Raw genomic sequence first — 20,698 nt, forward strand, 5'->3', positions numbered from 1 at the left:
GACACATTTTCTGAGAGAGAGGCAAGCAATGGCAAACCTTCACATGTAAGGTCAGACACTATCAGCATGGGGGTAATTTGACTTAAACTTGGAGAAGAGTTTTTGTCACATGGACATGTGAGACACGGGCTAGATGGATGGAAGTTATAGAACTTGATTATTTAGGTAATGGTTTGGTAACACATTAACTCTGCGTGTGTCTGCGTGTGCGCGCACATGTATGTGTGCATGTGGTAAAATATCCACATTTAAACTTATCATTTTAACCATTTTTAAATGCACATAGTTCAGTGGTATTAAGTACATTCACACTGTTACATGACCATTGCCACCACCCATCTCCAGGATTTTTTCATCCTCCCAAACTGAAACTCCATACTTGTTACACAATAACTCTTTCTTACCCTCTTCCCCCAGCCCTGGCAGCCACCTTCCTCCTTTTGGTCTATGAATTTAACTTCTAGTCTAGGTACTTCATATAATTGGAATTCTATGGTATTTGTCTTTCTCTGGATGGATTATTTCACTTAACATAGTGTCTTCTAGGTTAATTTTTTTAACTTGTAACAGAATTTTACTTCTTTTAAAGACTAAGTAATATCCAGTTGTAAGTATATACTACATTTTGTTTATACATTCATTTATAGATGGACACTTGACGTGGATAGCTTGTACCTTTTGATACCATGTACATTTTTTTAAAAATATTTTTTAGAGCAGTTTAGATTTACAACAACATTGCAAGAAAGGTACAGAGATTTCTCATATATCTCCTGCCCCCTCACATGCATAGCTTCCCCCATTATCAACATCACTCACAAGAATGGTTCGTTTTTAAACTCAGTATGAACCTACATTGACACATCACATTTACCCAAAGTCCATAGTTCGCCTTAGGGTTTGTTCTTGATGTTGTATGTTCAGTGGGTTTGGACGAATGTATAAAGACATCCATCGATCATCATAATATCATACTGAGTATTTTCTTTGTTCTGAAAATATTCTGTGCTCTACCTGTTCATCACCCCTGGCAACCACAGATCTTTTTATTGCTTCCATAGTTTTGCCTTTTCCAGAATGTCATATAGTTGGAATCACACAGTATTCAGCCTTTTCAGGTTGGCTTCCTTCACTTAGTAATGCGCATTTATGTTTCCTCCATGTTTTTACACAGTTTGATAGCTCATTTCTTTTTAGTGCTGAATAATACTCCATTGTCTTGCTGTACTACCATTTATTTATCTGTTCATCTCCTGAAATTCATCTTAGTTGCTTCTAAATTTTGGCGATTTTGAATAAAGCTCTTTAAACATCTGTGTAGTTTTTTTGTGTAAACATAAGTTTTTATTTATTTTTAAAAAGATTATGTGTGAGAGAGAGAGCAGAGCAAGAGAGAGAGAGAACACAAGCTGGGGGGAGGTGGGAGGGAGAGGGGGAAGAGGGAGAAGGAGACTCCCCACTGAGCAGGGAGTCTGAGGCAGGGCTTTATCCCAGGACTCTGGGATCATAACCTGAGCCAAATGCAGATGCTTACTTAACCAACTGAGCCACCCAGATGCTCCAACGTAAGTCTTCAACTCCTTTGAGTAAATATCAAGGAGTGTGATTGCTGGATTACATAAGTGTGTTTAGTTTCATAAGAAACCACCACGCTGTCTTCTAAAGTGGCTGTACCATTTTACTTTCCTACCAGCAATGAGTGAATTTCCCACTGCTCCAAATCCTCACCAGCATTTGGTATTGTCAGTGTTTTGAATTTTGACCATTCTAATAGGTATGGGGTGGTATCTCACTCTTGTTTTAGTTTGCATTTCCCTGATGACATATGCATGGAGCATCTTTTCATATGCTTATTTTCCATTTGTATATCTTCTTTGGTGAGGTGTCTTTTAAGGTCTTCAGCCCATTCATCAAGTTTTATCTTACTCTTGGGTTTTAGGAGTTCTTTATCAGATGTGTCTTTTGCAAACATTTATTCCTGATCTGTGGCTTGCCTTCTAATTTTCTTAATATTGTTTTTTTGTTTTTTTTTTTTACAGAGGAGAAGTTCATTTTAATGAACTCTATCTAGCTTAACAATTATTTCTTTCATGGATTGTGTTTTCGTGTTGTATCTAAAAAGTTATTACCATATGCAGGGTTATCTAGGTTTTCTCTGTTATTTTGTAGGAGTTTTATGATTTTGCATTTTACATTTAGGTTTGTGATAGTTTTGAATTAATTTTTGTGAAGGGTATGAAGTCTGTGCCTAGATTTATTTATTTATTGCATGTGGATGTCCAGTTATTCCAGTGCCATTTGTTGGAGAGACTGTGTTTTCTGTATTATATTGCCCATGCTCCTTTGTCAAAGATCAGTGCCATTTACTTTTTTTTTTTTTTAAAGATTTTACTTATTCATCTATTTGTCAGTGAGAGAGAGAGTGCATACAAGCAGGCAGAGAGACAGGCAGAGGCAACGAGAGAAGCAGGCTCCTCGCTGAGCAAGGAGCCTGATGCAGGACTCGATCCCAGGATCCCGGGATCATGACCCGAGCTGAAGGCAGCAGCTCAACCAACTGAGCCACCCAGGTGTCCCAAGCCATTTACTTTTAAATCATTCATTTGTTTATGGTAGAAAAGCATTTGGGATTTTGATAAGAACTAGTTTATAAGATCAAACATGGTTTTGCTAATGTCCATTCCTGATCACTGAAAATTTTATTCATTCAGAAAAGGCAAGAGCCTGTGACATGTACCATGCTAAGGGCTGCAAGTACAGTGGCACATCGAACGCGATGAACTAATTCATGATTAAATGTAAAATTAGAACAGTAATAAGCATCATAGGGAAGTGATACACAATATCATGATAACTTTGAGGTCATTTCACCAGTGGTTTTTAGGGGTGGAGTAAGAATCAATCAGGAAATGGAGGGTGAAGGAATGTTCTAGGCAGAGGAAATACTGTGTAGAAAGACCTTTTTGCTCATTGAAGGAAACAAGAGCAGCCCAGGTGACCTGGAGGGCATGAGCATGGCATAATTCCTAAAACCATCTACAAATCTTGCACATTGTAAAAGGAGTTTTAGTCTGTATGCTAGAGCAATGGGAAGCCATTGATATGTTTTAATTGAAAAAAGGGCTCAACAGGTTAGGTTGAAATGACCAGATTTTAGTTCTTAAAAGATCTTAGGAAGAGTATGTTAAATGGATAGGGTGGGTGAGGTTAAAATTGAATCCAGACAGTTCAATAAAGACACTTCTGCAATTTTTATGGCGAAAAGTAATGAATGGGATGATAGCAGAAATGAAGAGAAATTTAAGTTTGAGAAAAGGTAGAGGATTTAGTAAATGGGATATTGTGATGGATTGGGCTTGGAGAAAGGTGTTAAGGATAACTCGTAGATGTATAAATTATACAATAGGACCGTGATAGTCCTTCAGAAGAAATGTGTGAGATGAGAAAGTGGTAGAAGCCAAAACAGGTAATTCTTGAGAAATTTGGTTATGAGGTGGGTTAGTGTGAAGGCAGTTATACTGTAGCCATGGGAAAATGTAGGCTCTAAAGAAGGTTTCTGTTCTTTGTTTTGTTTTTGAGATGTGAGAGACCTGAACATATTTAGAAACCAGTGCAGAGACCTGCTAGTTGTGAGGGAGAGGTTGAATATATGTGGGGAAGAAGAGATATAGAAATATAACAAGTCTATGAAAGGGGTATACTGGGGATGGGCAGGAGAGAAGGATCCAAAATAGTCATGGGCAGGGAGTGGTTGCCGTTAGATAATGAGAGGGGAAAAGAAAAGAGAATAGTATGGGTGTAGTTTTAAGTAGACAAGAAACACAAATTAGCAAGTACTGACAATTTCAAAGTCAATTATTAAAGTTGCTAGATTTTCCATTTCCATTTTCTACTATGCATTCCATTTATAGACAGATTTGCCTATGAGAAATTGACCAGTACTTCAGAGTTAAAATGTCCTTATTCTTTGTCAGCTGTAATGCTGTCTTTCAAATAACCTGCTAACCCAGATGAAATTAAGAGTTAATGGTAAAATAACATATCCTCATTAAATTTAAACTTTACCTCTAAAAGTTTGAATTTTTTAAAAATTGTGAGTGTGTTTATTTTGTTATTATTTGCAATGTGCTGTGTGTGTGCGTGTGTGTGTGTGTGAAAATCACATCTTCTAAATTTATATAAAGCTTGTTAAATGTGCATTTTGGAAATTTTTGATAGATACTTACTTCCTGTAGCACAGTAATGTTTGAGGGTGGGGAAGAGGTCACATTCATTCTCTTATCTTCAGACTGGTGAAAAATCATATTTTAGTTCAAAGCTGTTCAAGTAGGTCCTTGCTCCGTTTTCCCACCCTGTCTTCAGTGATATTATTTGGAGTCAGCAATCAATGGATTCCATCCCTCTGAGACTTGCTTAACCTACAGCTGCTGATATAATCCAGGCAAGAGCTTGTTACTTTATCTGAATTGTCCATCGCTACCTTAATGAGTGAAATGGTTAAGTAGAGGAGGGGGCGAGTCTTAAGGAATGTGTGTACCATTTGAGCTGAATATTTCAGTGTATGTAGAGAGAGGGAGGGTGAGAGAGAAATCCACTTACATCACTAGAACTGCATTGAGTGTGAGCCTTGCAGGTTAAGAGACAGACTCCAGTGTCTTGCTTTCTGCAGGAAGCAGCAATGCCGTTTGTTTCCTAAGAGGAATTTTTTATTTAGAAAAGGAAGCTTTCTCTCTACCCAGGAAATGGCTTTCCTTGTGCGTTGCTATGCCAACTGCCTGCAGCCATGGTCCTCCAAAGTAAGCACAATAATGTAATTATATTGGTGTATTGCATTCAGACTCATGATTCTCGAGATTGTGTGTGTGCATGTGCTGTGTCTCTGTTAGTGACTCTCTTGCTAGCAGTCATGCTTGTGTTGAGTGTGAGGGACAGACATCATTAAATTAAATGTCCATCAGTGTCATGCTGCTAAGATTAATTGTGCAAACTTGGTTAGTGGAGTGGGACAGAGATCACTGGTCACCACTCTGTCAGCATCATTAGCAGCTAGGGAGGAGGTCCCGATTCACATGCTCTGCCCTGATTTTTTTTCTTTCTTTCTTTTCCTCTTTTTCTTTTTTTTTCTTGGTTGGAGGGGTCCGTATGTGTGATTGCAAATGAAACAAGAGTATTAACAATGCTCGGCTGAATGCTACAGACTGGTTCTTATACCACCCTGACTAATATAATTCTGTATTAAGCCTTTTTGAGGGGAGTCTGTGTGCAGTCAGCCATTTTAGCTTTTTTTTTTTTTTTCCTTCTTTTCTTTTGGCTCTTGCTCTTCAATCTCAGAAATGATCTTGTTCTCTCGGAAGACTGAGAGCTGTATAAGGTTTCCTCAGTCTTATCCTAGCCTCAGATGGTTAGAGTTTCAGTGTTATAAAAATGGAGACGAACACCGTTGTTCGGATTCCTTTTCTGGTCTACAAGTGTGAGGGGTTTTTTAAGCTTACCAGTAGTGACACTTTAAGCTGCAGCTTGGTTTCCTCCTCCTTCTTCTTTTTTTTTTTTTTCCTTTTTCTTTTTTCTTTTAATTTAATGCTGTAGAGGGTGACTTGCCATCCATGAGAGATTGGTACATGATGTGTAAATTCAGTTCAGCATATGTTTCTTCATTATGAAACCACTAGCAATCCCAGCTAACCATGGAGTTATGGGCCAGCAGGAGAAACATTCAGTAAGTATCGCAAATGCTGCTTGTGCTTCAACAGCACGTCAGAGAGAATTGCTTTAAAATGGGAATTATTGCTGCTTCTGTTCAGGGAAAACAGGTTTTTTAGAGGGTGTAATAGTTGCTTGGAGGAGGGGAGGGTAAGTTATGACTGGCTTGTGTTTCCTATTTTGTTGTAATTTTTATTTAAAAATTTTAACAAGACCAACAATTCAATTAAGGCAAAATATTGGACAGCCAATTTCTATCATCAGAAATGAGAACTCGACAATTCAGTTTTAACTTAATACTCAAACAGTTTTTTAAAAAAATGTTTTTTATAGTTGAATTTAATGAGCAATCATGAAAAGGGTTATTGGGAGCAGGCATCTGTGGTAAGGAATTCACACGTAGGTTTGAGGGAAGGAGAGCTCTGGATATTGATTTGGTAATAAGACGTTTGGTCAGTGGGACTCATCTGACTTCTTAACGTGCATTAATAGGTGATAAAAACAGAGGATAATTTTTTTTAATGCCAAAAGTATTGTTCTGTATAATTGATCCCATGAGTCAGCTATGCGTTTGTCATGCTGAAATCCCACAGGCAGCTTACTGCTGTTTGTGGGAAACACTTTTCTATGGTTAACACCAAGTCTTCGCCTCCTGTTTCAGGAATGGGAGTTCTCACAGTGCTACTTTTATGTCACAGTGTTGGAAGTTTTCTGCCATTACATGAATTCATATTTTTATATATCTATTTTTTAAATTCCCCAAATCAAAACATAGGAATCTAGGCGGCTTATATAGTAGTCTAAGTATTTTTGAATTGCCTATTTTTACACCATAGCATAAACAAGTATTCTATTAGGGTATAGGAATTATCTTCTATATTCTAAAAAGGATAAGATGTTAAAATGCGAAAATGGAGATAGATCGCTAAGGCTTTGAAAATTTATAGAGAGGAGGCCATGAATTTGGAGTATTTATATGCTTAGGTTTATGTGTATAGTTTGTTCATAATGATGAACAAAAATACAAATTAAATCCAAGAGATTTTCGTAGATGAAGTAACTGTTAAGGTACTATCACGCTTTTCCAGTGAACCACAGGATGTTCTTAGGGCAGTATCTGTGGTGGAAACACGTTATGATGCTGTGCTTAGAGCCCAGCCCCTTCATAATGAGATCCTAATGGTACCTCACTAATTAAATCTCTTTGGGTCAGATCTAGGAAAAGGCCAGCCTTATACTTATTTCACTAATAAGAAAGGTTGTTATAGAAAAGTTCTATTGTAGTTTGATTTTTTTAACAGGGCCTTTGAAATTAAGCTCCTCTGTTTTCATGATTTCTCCAGGTAAAAGTGAGAATATTACTTAAGACTCCTTGAGGAACCTTTGAAGGAAAGTTTGAACTACAGGGTCCTTGTCTCCCTTTTTCATGTAACCTTTCTCCAAATTGGAGGGAGGGGGTATTTAAATTAATAATATAATTTTAGTGAACAAAGAAAATTGTTAAAATTATTTACTGGTGGTGGTGGGGGGGGGCGGGGTAGAGTATTACTAGATTTGTGACAACAAGAGCACTTGGGACAGATAACACCAAATAAAATGTAACCTACAGCACCTGATATACTTTTCTGTAAGCATGTTTGTTTCCTGACTGGTGCTTTATGTATATATTTTACTGAAATTTAGGGTATAACTATGACAAAAACAACTGCAGCCATAAAATAGCCTTGAATCAAGCAATTTCTAAAAAACATGTGAGTTGGTATTTCCCATGATACTTTTACAAGTTGGATTACTAGAATTGACCATCGTAGAGCATCATGTGCGGCCGAGCTGGTAGCCTATGGTGTCAAGATCTTGCGCTGTACTCGTTGATGAGTTTTCTGGTTATCTAGACTTTGCTGTGTGGTGAGCGGACCTTTAGGATTTTAATGATTTATAAGGAGTTGACTAGGAGAATAATTACTCTGACTCTCACATAACAGGTGACTCATTTGAACTGTTGAACAAAAATAAGTGAGAATAACCCACTTTTGACCTATGAGGCTTATGAGAATAATGTCAGAGCTAATTTTAAGTGAGTAAAATTTAGTAAATTCGTAAATACTTCTGTTTTTGCTGCTTTTTTTTTTTTAAAGATTTTTATTTATTTGACAGAGAGAGAAATTACAAGTAGGCAGAGAGGCAGGCAGAGGGTGGGGGGAAGCAGGCTACCGCTGAGCAGAGAGCCTGATGCAGGGCTCGATCTCAGGACCCTGAGATCATGACCTGAGCGGAAGGCAGAGGCTTTTGTGGCTTTTTAAGTGGTTTCACTTCTTTGACAGTAGAAGATAATGAGAAACTAAAAAGCAAAAAATGTTAAATTGGGTGCTTTTAAAAGAGCTGTGATTCAGCACCAGTGATAAACTCACTTATTCTGCTTTGTCAGGATTTTTTAGATCTTCTGGACTTTTTTTTTTATTTCTGTCTAACTCAGTGCATAACTCAGTTGCTGGCACATAGTAGGTACACAATAACACTGTTGAATTTCTCACTTAATTGTACTTTTGGATTGATGAAGTCTCATTTAACCCTCTAAACTAGTAAATTTCATCCCCATCCCCATTCCCCATCCCAGTTCTAGATAGTCGGTTGATAACACTGAGATGGATACTTGTGCGTCACCGAAAATGTACCTGGCACTGGGCTGTGTTCTTACAGTCATCTAGTGCTTTCAGTTAGTCTTCAGAGGACTCTTCTGGTTTTGTGAATTTTGAGAATAAAATACATTTTAAAAACGTATCGTAAAACTGTACTTTCCAAAAGACTACCGTTGGGCACCAGTTATACAGACTGCGAATAAATATTTCATGAAAATGTTTTATAAGCTCAGTAGGTTGGGGAAAGCCTTAGGATGGCATTAGAGGTGTCACTACTCTGTTTACCAACTGTTTCTTAGTGTGCCTCAAGTTATCTAATGGGAAGGGTGTTCCTTGAGCATTCTTTTAAAAATTCCGCACTATAGGATGACTTTGAATCTTTGCAGATTTTTAAATGAATTACTTAAAATGAATCAGCTTGATACTGTGAAACCAATAACCCCTTTTCCAGTTGTGCATTTTTTCTAGAAATTACTGGTATAGGTAGTGAGCTGTACATGCAGTAGATGAAACCTCAGTCATGATTGAATAATAATTTTAAATAGTGGTGTACATAAGAGAATGCTTTACTTAAATGTATGGAATAAATCACAATAGCTGTTATTTATCGAGCACTTATTGTATGACAGGCACTGTGTATTATCTGACTTAATTATTACAACAACCCTCTAAAGACAGAGGTATTGTCTCCTTTTTAGAGATAATGAAACTGAGGCTTAGCAGAATAAAAATAAATTTTTCCAATGTCTAGTAAGTGGTGGAGCCGTCATTGGAAGCCAGGTTTGTCTGGTTTCACAGGACTAGTTTAACCACAGACCTGTACTACTTCTCCTTATGTAGCCAAATTTAGAGTACATTAGGTGTATAGACTGCATAATTATGAGAGCTGGTATTAAACAGTAAAATACATAACTTGAAAAAAAATGCTTACTTTTCTTCCTGGTGTTTGTGACATTCCAAGAACTGTCAGTAGAAAAAAGCAACAATATCATGATCAAAATCATTGTATAAAACTTTCATATAAGTAGTTTTATAAAGCTGCTTATTGCTATGTGAAATTTTGATGTCATCTTGAAACCCAAGTTGGGATAATCAGGAATAGATGCCATTTAGCTCAGTTCCTTCTTCTTTCTGTTTTTCTGTGTTTGGCCTTATCACACACATACCTTTTTATTTTTGCTGCTTAACTCTTTAAACATAACCTTCATGCCTCAACTTCCGCTGTTCCCTTTGTAACTTATGATAGCCTGACCTTGGCCACTTGTGCTCCTTTAGAAGCACTGAGTCTTGGTGTTTCTTCTACCCTGTCTATACTTCAGTGAAATCACATCTATCGTGGAACACAACCTGAATTCGTGATCACCTCTCTGAAGTCCATACCGGTCATGGCTTGTTTGTAGCCATAAATAGAAATTTCATTATTTCATTAGCCCTAACCAAGAAGGATATAATGTAGCATAATGTCTGAATTCCTGTGGTCACTAAGGTCCTCTATAATCTACCTTCTCTTCCCTGTGAATGTACTTTTCCCCCAATTATGACTTTTTTATTTAGGACAAGATGATCTGATCACAGACCCTTCAGATTCATTCTCTTTTCCTGTTCCTCAGCATTGAGTGGTCTTTGCTTGACTTTTACTTGCTCCTATTCTCTTATTATTCATCTCTGCTTTTTCTGAATAATGATTTAGTGGCACTGATATGTAATGCTTAATTTTATTTATTCTTCTAACCAGTGCTTGTAAATTGGTTTATCTACAGTTAGATGAGAGATCATATCTTGAATGAATTCTTTACCTTCCTTGTAATAAGGATATAGTTGCGATTCAAAATTGCCAACTGTTGAAAGTACAGCATAGAGAAGGAAGAATAACGTGCGGGTTTGAGGCAGGAAGATGTAAGCATCTGAGGAATCAGAAGTTTCGGAAAATCAAGGAGACTGTCATCGTTGGAATGGATTATATTAGAAAGTAGGCCAATACAGGTGATGGAGAGGAAGATATTAGGATACCTGACAAATAATGACTATAGTTTGAAGATCCAGCAAAGGAGTGTTACCTCTTCTTTATCTCCACCCTCCCAAAGCAACCCCTCTGTCTTTAACCAAAATAGATTTAAGAAAACTTGATTTTTAAGAAATTGCTTTTTTTCCTACCATGACAATTTGACCTTGTCTGAAAACACCGAGTAGAGTCTCTTTAATATAATTTGATTGATACGTTTTCCTTAGCGATGTAGAAAATAACACTGAGATTAATTATAGATGTTAGGTTATGCATCTCTTGGGTTAAAACTCCACCTTTTCTTCATCTGATCCTTTTTTTTTTTCATCTGTTATGACAGATATAGTTCCTGAGATGAAATAAACTCATCTCTTGGGGAGGTTTTTCACTGTGCTAGCTAGCAAAGAGGCCTGAGAGGAAGCAATATCCTATTGTTTTATTCAAGGACAAGGTCATCTTGCCTTGGATTTGGGCCAAGAAACCCTAGCAACAAATAATAGATCTTTTTACCCTGTTAGAAGTGAAGAAATCTATTTTAGAAACTTGCAGTGTATTGCATGCACTACTTATATGTGTGAGATGGGAAAAAGCTATCTCTTGTGGGCTATATTAAAGAAAAATCCTTACTTTTAGTCAAGAGAAGAACCATACTTCCCATCCTTGCTTTTAAATATTGTTTAATAATTTAATAATGGTGCATTTAAAAATAGACTGTATAAAAATTCAATTAAGATTAATGAAAAGACAATAATCAACTTGAAAAAGAAAAAGAATATTTAAAATGCATTATTAGAAGCTCAATTATTTCTTCTCCTTTAACTGTTTAACCATAGTAAGATCATTAATCACAGTTTTTCCTTCTCATTTAAAGTATCATATTTTATATGTTTGAAGTACTTATACTTAATTTGCACCAAAATAAATGCCCTGTAAATTTGGTCATGTAGCTATAAATATCCCTGCAATATCCATTTCCTTGATTTCAGGTCTGACAAAACTCTTAAATATTTTATTCAGGTAATCTGTTTAAGAATCCCTCCAGAGTAATTGTGCAGTTTTCTTCATTTTGCTATGTTTAATAACAGTCACGTAAAAATTATTTTTATTTAATTTTATTTAAATCCCTAATGAGGTACTTTACTTTATGTACTTAGTAAAAAGAAAAAGAATACCTTAGTACCATCACGTCTTTGGCAGTCTTTTGTAAACTTCGAAAAACTTCACCTCTTTAGATCAGATGACCATTTTATCATTATCAACATATTTTATTTGGATTATGGTTTGGTTATGAACTTTTAAAAAAAATTCTAAAAACAAAAGAACATGAGTGGATGTATATCGAAGTACACCTGTGTGTGTGTGTGTGTGTGTTTGTGAGTGTTTTAAAGGAAAGTTTGTGTATGTGTCTTTCAAGGTCCCTGTTACTTTCCTTGTTCTAAGATCTTTGCTCTCTCTGACCTCCTTATTTTTCTTGATCATTAAGAAATGAAATTTATTTTTGAAGACCTGATACACACTCGTGATTATTTCCATTTACAATATTAAAATGCCAGTGCTATTAGTACTGACGTAGGAGTTACACAGGACTATTTAAATAATTGTGCCCTTTTTTGGGGCATAGGCCTTTTATGTTAGTTATGTTGTATTCTATCTTTTACTCATATATATTTAGTGTATGTATATAATATATAATGATGGATCTTATTTGTACAGTCTATGATGTCTGTCATATCTGCATAACTTACCAGTCAACCAGTTATCAATACTTCTTTAGTATGTTAAATCACTATATAAATATTGCCCATGCACTTTGAATCTCTTCATTCCATATCAGTATACCAGATCACACTGCATGTTCATTATACAGGCTCTTCTCAGAGATGTCTTAGTTATGGATTAACCTTACATTTGTTGATTAATAAAGTGATAGTCTGAAAACACCTTTCAGACTAAAATACATATTCTTTTTTAATGAATTCTAGAGAAATGGATGATTGGTTTATATATTGACTTGGAATGATTATAAAATGAAATACATATCTATGTATTATTTATATATACACACACACACGTGTGTGTGTGTGTATATATATATATATATAATGAATGTATTTAAGGCATGTGTAGTTGTTTGTGTAAAGTAATTAAAAGTAATTAACCCATAATCTCATTTCTAATTTAGGTATATAGAAAAGGCTAGAATTTAACATTCTGTATGGCTTATTTTTTTGGTAAAAACTAATTTTAATTAGAGAACTTAAAAACACAGATTATGGTGGGAGCACCTTATAATGAATTATTTCCAGTAAGTCAAATTTTCACTAAGTTTAAGTGCCTGTACACAACTTGATCCCTTTCATAATAAACGAAGACAAACATTTTGGCTGTAAGAAAAGCTCTAGAACTGTAATCTTGATGGCCTCTGTTCTCCTAGAGAAACAGAATGGGTTCAACTAGACATTTCTACTCTCTGAACTATTTCAAATAAATGAAAGCACTCTTTTTTTTTCCTCTCAGTAATCAGGAAAAATTTGGAGATAAATGAGGATATTGTGATGTGTAGTCTTTCTGGGTTTTATGGAACTGAGAAGTGCATAGCACTTTTACTATTAGTGAAAGAGAAGATTGCTTGGAGTTATCAGTAAGGATTTAGAAGGATTCACTGGACCTGTAGTGGCTGGGCAAGGGGGAGCCAGGGGAGGTTGGCAGAAGTTGAGTGAGGAGTACAGCTTACAGCCTCGGTTTCCAATGATTGAGATGTGAAGGCTGAAATTAACTTCTTCTTTATGGACAATTAATCTTATACTTTCTTGTTTTCTTAAAAATATACTTTGATTTGTATTAAGTGGCAATTAAAAATGGGCATTTATGTTATATTTGTTTTATATTAATGTATTAGTTTTCCTGTTTCTTGTTTGAATTAATTTCACTTGTAAAGACAATCAAATGTCAAAATTATACTGCTCTAGAGATAACATTTACCTAAATATAAAAATAATTTAAAATTATTTTAGAAGGGATACCTCTGAATAGGTAAACTAATTTTCAGTGCTTATTTGCTTTGTGTTACGGTTATTCAGGTAGCAGTCTAACCTGTGTTTTGTCTGCATTATCAGTTTGGTGCATCATTTATAATTTAAAAAATACATAACTTACATGTTCATTGAAGAGAAAGCAGGTGAAGACAAGGACAGAAAAAGAATCATAGTTTTACTAGTCAGATAAAACCATTGGTAACATTTTCATTTATTATGTTATGTTACCATACCATACATCATTAGTTTTCAATGTACATTTTAATACATATCTTATTACAGATGTATTTGTATTATACCAGAGTAAAAAAAAATCTGGTAATAGCATTTGTTTTAGATTTTCCTTCCCCCCAAAATATATGTAGAAAATATATTTAAGGACAACTGATTTAAGAGACACACTATAAACTAGTATGAATCTTCTATCCTAAACTGCTTTGTCTACTTTATAATTTCAAAGTTTGCCATATATTATATATTGATATGTAATAGAATATGTACTATATATAGATATGTAATTGAATATGTATTATATATAGTATTTTACATTTTGAGGAAAAAGTTATTTACTTAGAGCTTCCTTAATTAGTGTTAGGACTCCATCCCAAATATGGAATAGAAAAAATGCATAATGTGATTTTAATAAAGCTTATTGTATTCATATCATTGTGCCTTTCTTGAAGTTTATGGAAAATTTTAAGATACTGGAAGTCAATATTAAAATGTCAAAAGAAAAAAAGAAAAGCTTTCAAATGGCTTAGCTGAAGAAAATATATAAACACCTGTGAAGGCATTTCTGTCCTTTTCCCTTTCTACTGTGTATCATGTCTTACTGCTGAAACCTTTTGTGTTTCTTTTAGTTGGGCATATTCCCAGATTTCTTTACCCTTCATTATTCTGTTTGCTTATTGTCCCCCTGAAAAAAATTAACAACTTTGTATGAATAAGATTTAAAGCCTGTGTGTTAAAGAACAAATATCGCAAAAGTTGATAGTAGTGATATTAAATGAAAAATTACTTTTGCTCTAGAAAAAGAGATATGGATAACTTAAATGTCTCTTGGTTTTTTCAAAGAGCAAGACCACTTAAACTCTGTCTTTGAATAGAAGAATAAAATATAGATTGTATTTCTCAAATAATAGAAATGTTTTCAGTATTAACTGAATAAAATGTCAAAAATAAGAAAACATTGAGTGTTTTCTTGTGGGTTTTATCCAGATTTCTGTAAAAGAGATTAAAAAATATGGTTTGAAGATTTTGCGTCTAGTTGCATATATTTAAATGCTTGGGTGAGCAGTATTGACAAAAAAATACATAGGAGTGCACAAGCAAGAATGTCACGTATAATTTGAGTAGTCGGCAAAGAAGGAAATAAGACTTGAATTGTGCCACAAATAAGGGCAAGAGATAAGCAAGATGTGAAGAAAAAAGGATTTGGGAGGCATGTTTGCAAGGCAAACAGAATGAGCTAAAGCAATGAATCAAGTGTTCGTGCACAGTCAAGGAACAGTGAGTGTAGATCAGCTTGGCTGAGGTGGAGGGGCAGTGGGAGGTGCACACGTTGATGAGAGAGGGCTCAGACTGTAGAGCCTTCTGAATGGCAGGTCAAAGAGTTTTGGCCCAATATTGTGGATTCGGGTATTAATTAGAAAGCCATTAATGGTAGAATATAGTGAAAAATGTGATTTGGCCAGGGTACCAGTTGGGATTGTGACATTCATGAGTTAGGTTTCTGAAGTATGGGCTTTGTTTTGAGTCTTTCTTGAGTGTAGCTAGTAGTCAAACCATTTCTATCTGTCTGGACATAGTTGAAAAATCATTTCTTCTAATTATTAGGTGAGCAGGCAGGATGGATCAAGAATTCCCTAACATTATTTTCTTTAAAACTTTGTGTGTATTTTAATGAAAATGTAATTTCTCGTCAAATCTAAGACACCATTGATTGATTCACCTTGCTTTAAATAACCAGTATTTTCTTTTCATTGATTTTTAAGATGGATCCCAATTTCAAAGATGTTGAAATAAAGAGAAATTGTGTATCTTAGAATCAGTGAGATAAAATATTAGTATACCAACTAGTATAATTTTGTTTAATAACATTTATATATTAGTATACATATAGTTGTGGAACTAGATATAGAAAATCACTGGTTTCTGAAAAATGTATTTTGTATTTGGTCTTTGTTATTTGTGAATAAAACTTGGCTTCTATCTCAAGAGTTGATCACAGAAGAATAGCAGGAGAGACACCTGCTGACATGTGTATTAGTGTTATGTATGGGGCCTACTGGGGGAATGAACGGAGGGCAGCTGGAGCCCACCTGGTGGATATGAGCAGGTGTAAGAAATAAGGGCATTTCAGCAGACAGATTTTGGAGGTTGTAAGCAGCAGATCAGAGTCATCTAATAGAAGAACTAGAAGCCCAAGATGAAATGAAGCTGAAGATGCCCTGCTCCCATGTTGGTTTCTAGACTATAGTCTTATAATTGATATGAAGCTCTCTTTTCTACCTAAAGGGAACTGAATGCTGAAATATATTTTTAAAAACTACCCTTGGGCTCTACAGGAGCTCTTAGAACTTAGCAGTGAATGGGAGAAGGGGAATCTCACTTAGGTTCCTAGGAGTAGTTTCACTTTCTATCTATAAAAATAACCCAATTTAAGAAATAGCTTGTAACATGAAATAATGAAAACTGTAATCTGACCAGTTGTAACTTTTGTGAAGAAAGTTACACAGAGAGAAGGCATAAGGAGGAACTGTAGCCTAGTGGCCAGAGGAGGGCTCTAGGGCCAGGAACTCAGACTTATATTCCGCCTTCACTACTTACTAGCTATGTGAGCCTCGCTAATTTATTTAGCTTCCCTATTATGTGGACTCCATTTGCAAAATGGAGATGATATGGTTGTGTGAAGATTAAACAAGGTAAAAGCTATAAAGTGCTTAGAGTAATGCATGGCCCATAATAAGAAGTTCCTATGTTTTTAAAGGTGGCTATTTATCCTCCATTGTCCAGGAAGTAAGGAAAATTAAATGTGTCATGAGACTGTGTTAGGTTTTCTATTTGCTTAGATGACATGTCCTTACATTGATTCACTTTTCTTCTTCTGCAGTTCCATACTCATATTCGGCAAGCAATCTTTTGTTCATTAATTTAGTATTAGAGTAAAAACGTAATAGTAATAATGCCATTAGTTTAAATTGAAGGCTTCCTATGTTCTAGGCAATGTTCAAAATTCTGTTCATATATTATCTCATTTAATCCTTACAACCATATAAGTATATTGTCCTCCTTTTATACACAAAGAAATCAAGGCATAGAGAGGTTAAGTAACTTTTCCAAAGTGATACAGCTAATACATGGTGGAGCCAGTGGAAGTCTTTTCTTGTACATGCGTGCGTGCATGCATGTGCATGCAAACACAACACCCCTGTGCACATGCAGATTATTTTTGGAAGCTGCACGAGGTCACTATACTAAACTTGGCTTCCAGTACATCGTTGCAAGGATGGTCCAATTCCTTGTTTTCTATGTATCTTGTGGATTATAATTCTCATCAGAAAGTTTGAAAACAGTTATATTTCTCCCCCTACATTAGGATTTTCTTTAGCAAGTTTCAAAGGGATTTCATATGTGTGATGTAGTAATTACCAGCCCTACCATAAAATATAGAGTAAATTTACCTTGATCTTGAAGGAAATAAAAGAAATACATTTTATTCCTCTTTAAGTGTGCCTAGAATTACAAGAGTGTAATTTCGTATTGAAGAATTACTCTCTTTCCATGAAAGTTTTTTTTGTTAATTCAACCTTTTCTGTGTCCCCACACATATCTGAGATTCCCATCTGTATGGTTCTTCAGAGGTCTTTCACATTACCCTATTTTTATACTTGAATATAGAAAAGAATGCTGATTTTTTTTTTTTTTACTTCTTATTTGGGTGATATGATTGCTCTCTTAATTTCTTTCTAGTGAGATAAGTAATTTATAAGGAGCTAATTTTAGCATTTAGCCAGATGAGAGAGTTTTTTCAGTCACACAGATTTAGCAACATTTTCTTAGCCATTTAAAATACAGATAAGTAAATCATAGTTAGGTCCATCTTCGTCACAATTTTGGCATTTCCTTAACCTCCATCCCTATAACACATATTCTTGGGACTGTGGGATGTAATACACCTTTTAGTAAGCTGTGTTAAAATCTGCTTTAACCTAGCCACAACAGTGATCTGAGATCCGATGATTATGGACTTCCTTGCATTAAGAAGACTTTACTTGGGGCACCTGGGTGGCTCAGTAGGTTAAGCCTCAGGTCATGGTCTCAGGGTCCTGGGATGAAGCTCTGCATTGGGCTCTCTGCTCAGCAGGGAGTCTGCTTCCCCCTCTTCTTCTGCCTGCCTCTCTGCCTACTTGTGCTCTCTCTCTCTCTCTCTCTGTCAAATAAATAAATAAAATCTTTGGCAGGGGGGGGAAAGACTTTTCTTGCAGCGGTAATGGCCCTAGGGTCAGTCTCCATGCTCTGTGAAGTAGGGTGGTGGGCGGGGCATTGTGGTAGGCAGGATTAGAGACCATCCCTCAAGATGTTGTAGCAGGTACTGGCTCTGTTAGCCACAGGATATGCATTACTTCTTTTCTCTGTTTTGTTCTTTCCTCTAAGTGCTATCCACAGATGCTGTGGAAGAAGGTATTCCCTTCAGTTGGTTTATAATAAACTTAATGGGTGGCTTTGAAGTGTTACCCTGAACCTGAGAGCAAACAAGGATGCATGCTGAAATGTCCTAGTGTAGCAAAACTCATTCACTAACCGTGCTCATTGCATATCGTTTTCAAGTACCTGACAGGGATATTTAAAGGAAAACACCTATTTCAGCTGTGAACCTTTCCCCATAATAATAGGAAGGAACTATTCCAAGTACGTTTTTGTATAGTTGAACAATAAAATACTTTGTGTACCAGGACTTCACTTTGAGTCCTTGTTTTGATGCTTACTAGCTGCTCAGCTGTTGGTAAGTCATTTAACTCTTTGAAATTTCTGTTTCTCGCTTCAAAGTGGAGATCATGATAACAATGCCGGTCTTCCTCTCAACCTTGTTTTGAAGATTATTAATAATTACTGTAATAGTTAAATTATTTTACTAATACTAGTAATATTTTATAATATAATTATTAATATTTATATTATTATAAATAATATAATTATTTACTAATGTTATTACTTTACTAACATATAGTTATTTTACACATATTGTTTTCTTTAATTACCAAAATAATACTAAGACTGAACTGAGAATCTCCCTGTGTTACTGATGAAAAACTTGAGGTTTAAATAAGAAAAATATAAAATGTTAATGTTTTCAGAATCTGCAGACTCTACAGTCTGTGTGAATGTCAGGTATTGATGTTAGATTATAATACTCCAGAATCATTTGTCTGTGGATTGGAACCCTACCTTTTCTTAGTAGCTGTGTGGCTTTAAGCAGATTCGTTAAATGTCTGAACCGTTTTTCCTGGTCCGTAAAGTGCTGTTATCGATGCCTACTTCATAGGTTGGTTGTGGGGATTACGTACGTGGCACAGGGCCTGGCATACAGTGGCATCCATGAATTTGATTCCCACTTTCCCAGCCAGAAAATTTCCCTTTTCTTGGTTTTTAAATAGAATGTTGACAGTGATGTTGATTTTATCTTTCTTCATCTCGTTTTAAGTTCATAGAACATGAGTTTCTGTTGGACATCTTAGATCAATTATGATTTGCTTGAAGATCCCTCATTAACTACGTTTTACAGATTGGAACTGGTTTTCAAAATAGCTCATAAAAGATCATAGCTGCTATGAAAAATTCCCGTTAAATTTTCCCTAAGTACTTTAAAAATTTTCCCCACTTATTAAGTGATTTTGTGCAAGTAGAGCTGCTTAGTAAGACCTGTCTTTGTAGTCATTTCGTGTGTGTGTGTGTGTGTGTGTGTGTGTGTGTGTGTGTTTGCAAGGAGGTATTTTTAGATAGTTTAGCTGAACAGCAATCTGACGTCTTTAGAGGAGACATCAGTTCATTATGTGGATACAAATTCTATGCTTTCAGCTTTTATACACCAAGTCTTAATTTAAATCTGTTCTTCTTGCCTTTTCTAACGAAAGAGACTATATCATGGTATGTATTCTATTTCTTCCTAAGGTTGGCCTTTCCGGTTAACCTTTACTTAGAGAAACGATCAAGGTAGAAATGCCTTTATTTTGCTCACAACTTAATATAGATTATAGAAGCATGGAATTTTGGGTCATATTTAAATATGGCATTAGATATTATGCTAGTGTTTTTCTATTGTGATGTGATTCAGGGTATTTAAAATGGTCATTATGGGGCTCATAAATTCTGTTTTCTTATAAGAAGAAAAATTTAAAGGCCGGAATGTGGGAGTTCTATACCTCTTAACTGTACATATTGCTTTTCGGTTAAAAGAAAAAAAGCCCTTTGCTTTGTGAAAGATAATTTAATGCTGAGCATGTAAGAGGGACATGGTTATTTGCTTTCTTGTTGCTCTAAACACAGTGTTATATATATTAAGTTACGATAATATTTTCTTTTGTCTGGTTCTTTTCGTCTTTTTTAGAATTCTGGGAAAAGAAGCTCTTACAGCTTAAGCAAATTAATATTAGTTGTGTGTGATCCTTGTTCTCACAAAAGCGTGCCTTTGATTAATAATAAACATAGAACTTATATATTTGTTTTTCTAATTTTACTACAGCTAATTTTGAGAAAGTATATAGAAGTTCAAATGATATTTAAAATTAATTTTCAAATATGTTCTCTTTATTCATTTTCCAGAATTGAAAATTTATATTTACTTCATGTCAAAATGTCAAAGCTTGAGTGAAAACTTTTGTTATTCATTCAAACATGTTATCTGCATGGTGTGAAGCTTCTAGGATTTAAAGTATGGTTTTTAATTTTTATTTCAATTATTCGATAATATGTGAACTAACCAGGATTTTAGTGCTATTTTAACTATTGCAGTAGAATTTCTCATGTTTTACCTTTTTTGTAAACATGAAGCTTTATCACAGATGAGTTTCCAAGCCTGAAGAAAGATACGATCTTGGAGAGCCAGGTTAATAATAATGGACATCTGTCTGAAGATGTGGACAGGTTTCAATCTTCAAAAAAAAAAAAGCAATAAGTAACATAGGTAGTAGGGTCAGACATGACATTTTAGTAGTATGAAAAACAGAAAAAGGAAATCCTAAAGCCTGACATTAAAAAAAAAATCTTTCTTGATCTTAAAAATTAGTGGTGTTATGTAACCACTTAAGAATTTAGCTGAAGCCTGA

General features: G+C 35.1%; 1 protein-coding gene across 17 annotated transcripts in view; it reads left to right on the forward strand.

Moving 5' to 3' along the window:
* The window catches only part of RAPGEF2 (Rap guanine nucleotide exchange factor 2), a 232,365-nt gene that overhangs the window by 142,909 nt on the left and 68,758 nt on the right, over window positions 1–20,698 (forward strand). Inside the window, exon 1 of one of the 17 annotated variants that reach the window (XM_032863336.1) lies at window positions 5,342–5,716. The exons of 13 other annotated variants lie outside the window; for them this stretch is intronic. In XM_032863336.1, coding sequence (XP_032719227.1) covers window positions 5,657–5,716 — 60 coding nt within the window. In that variant the 5' untranslated portion in view covers window positions 5,342–5,656. Of the gene's footprint in view, window positions 1–5,341; window positions 5,717–19,502; window positions 19,521–20,698 lie in introns of those variants that run through there. 3 more of the 17 variants (XM_032863346.1, XM_032863355.1, XM_032863328.1) reach the window with 3 other exon arrangements.

Source organism: Lontra canadensis, unplaced genomic scaffold (assembly GCF_010015895.1).
Source record: "Lontra canadensis isolate GAN:19392208 unplaced genomic scaffold, GSC_riverotter_1.0 scaffold1, whole genome shotgun sequence".
In the NCBI taxonomy this organism is placed as follows: domain Eukaryota; kingdom Metazoa; phylum Chordata; class Mammalia; order Carnivora; family Mustelidae; genus Lontra; species Lontra canadensis.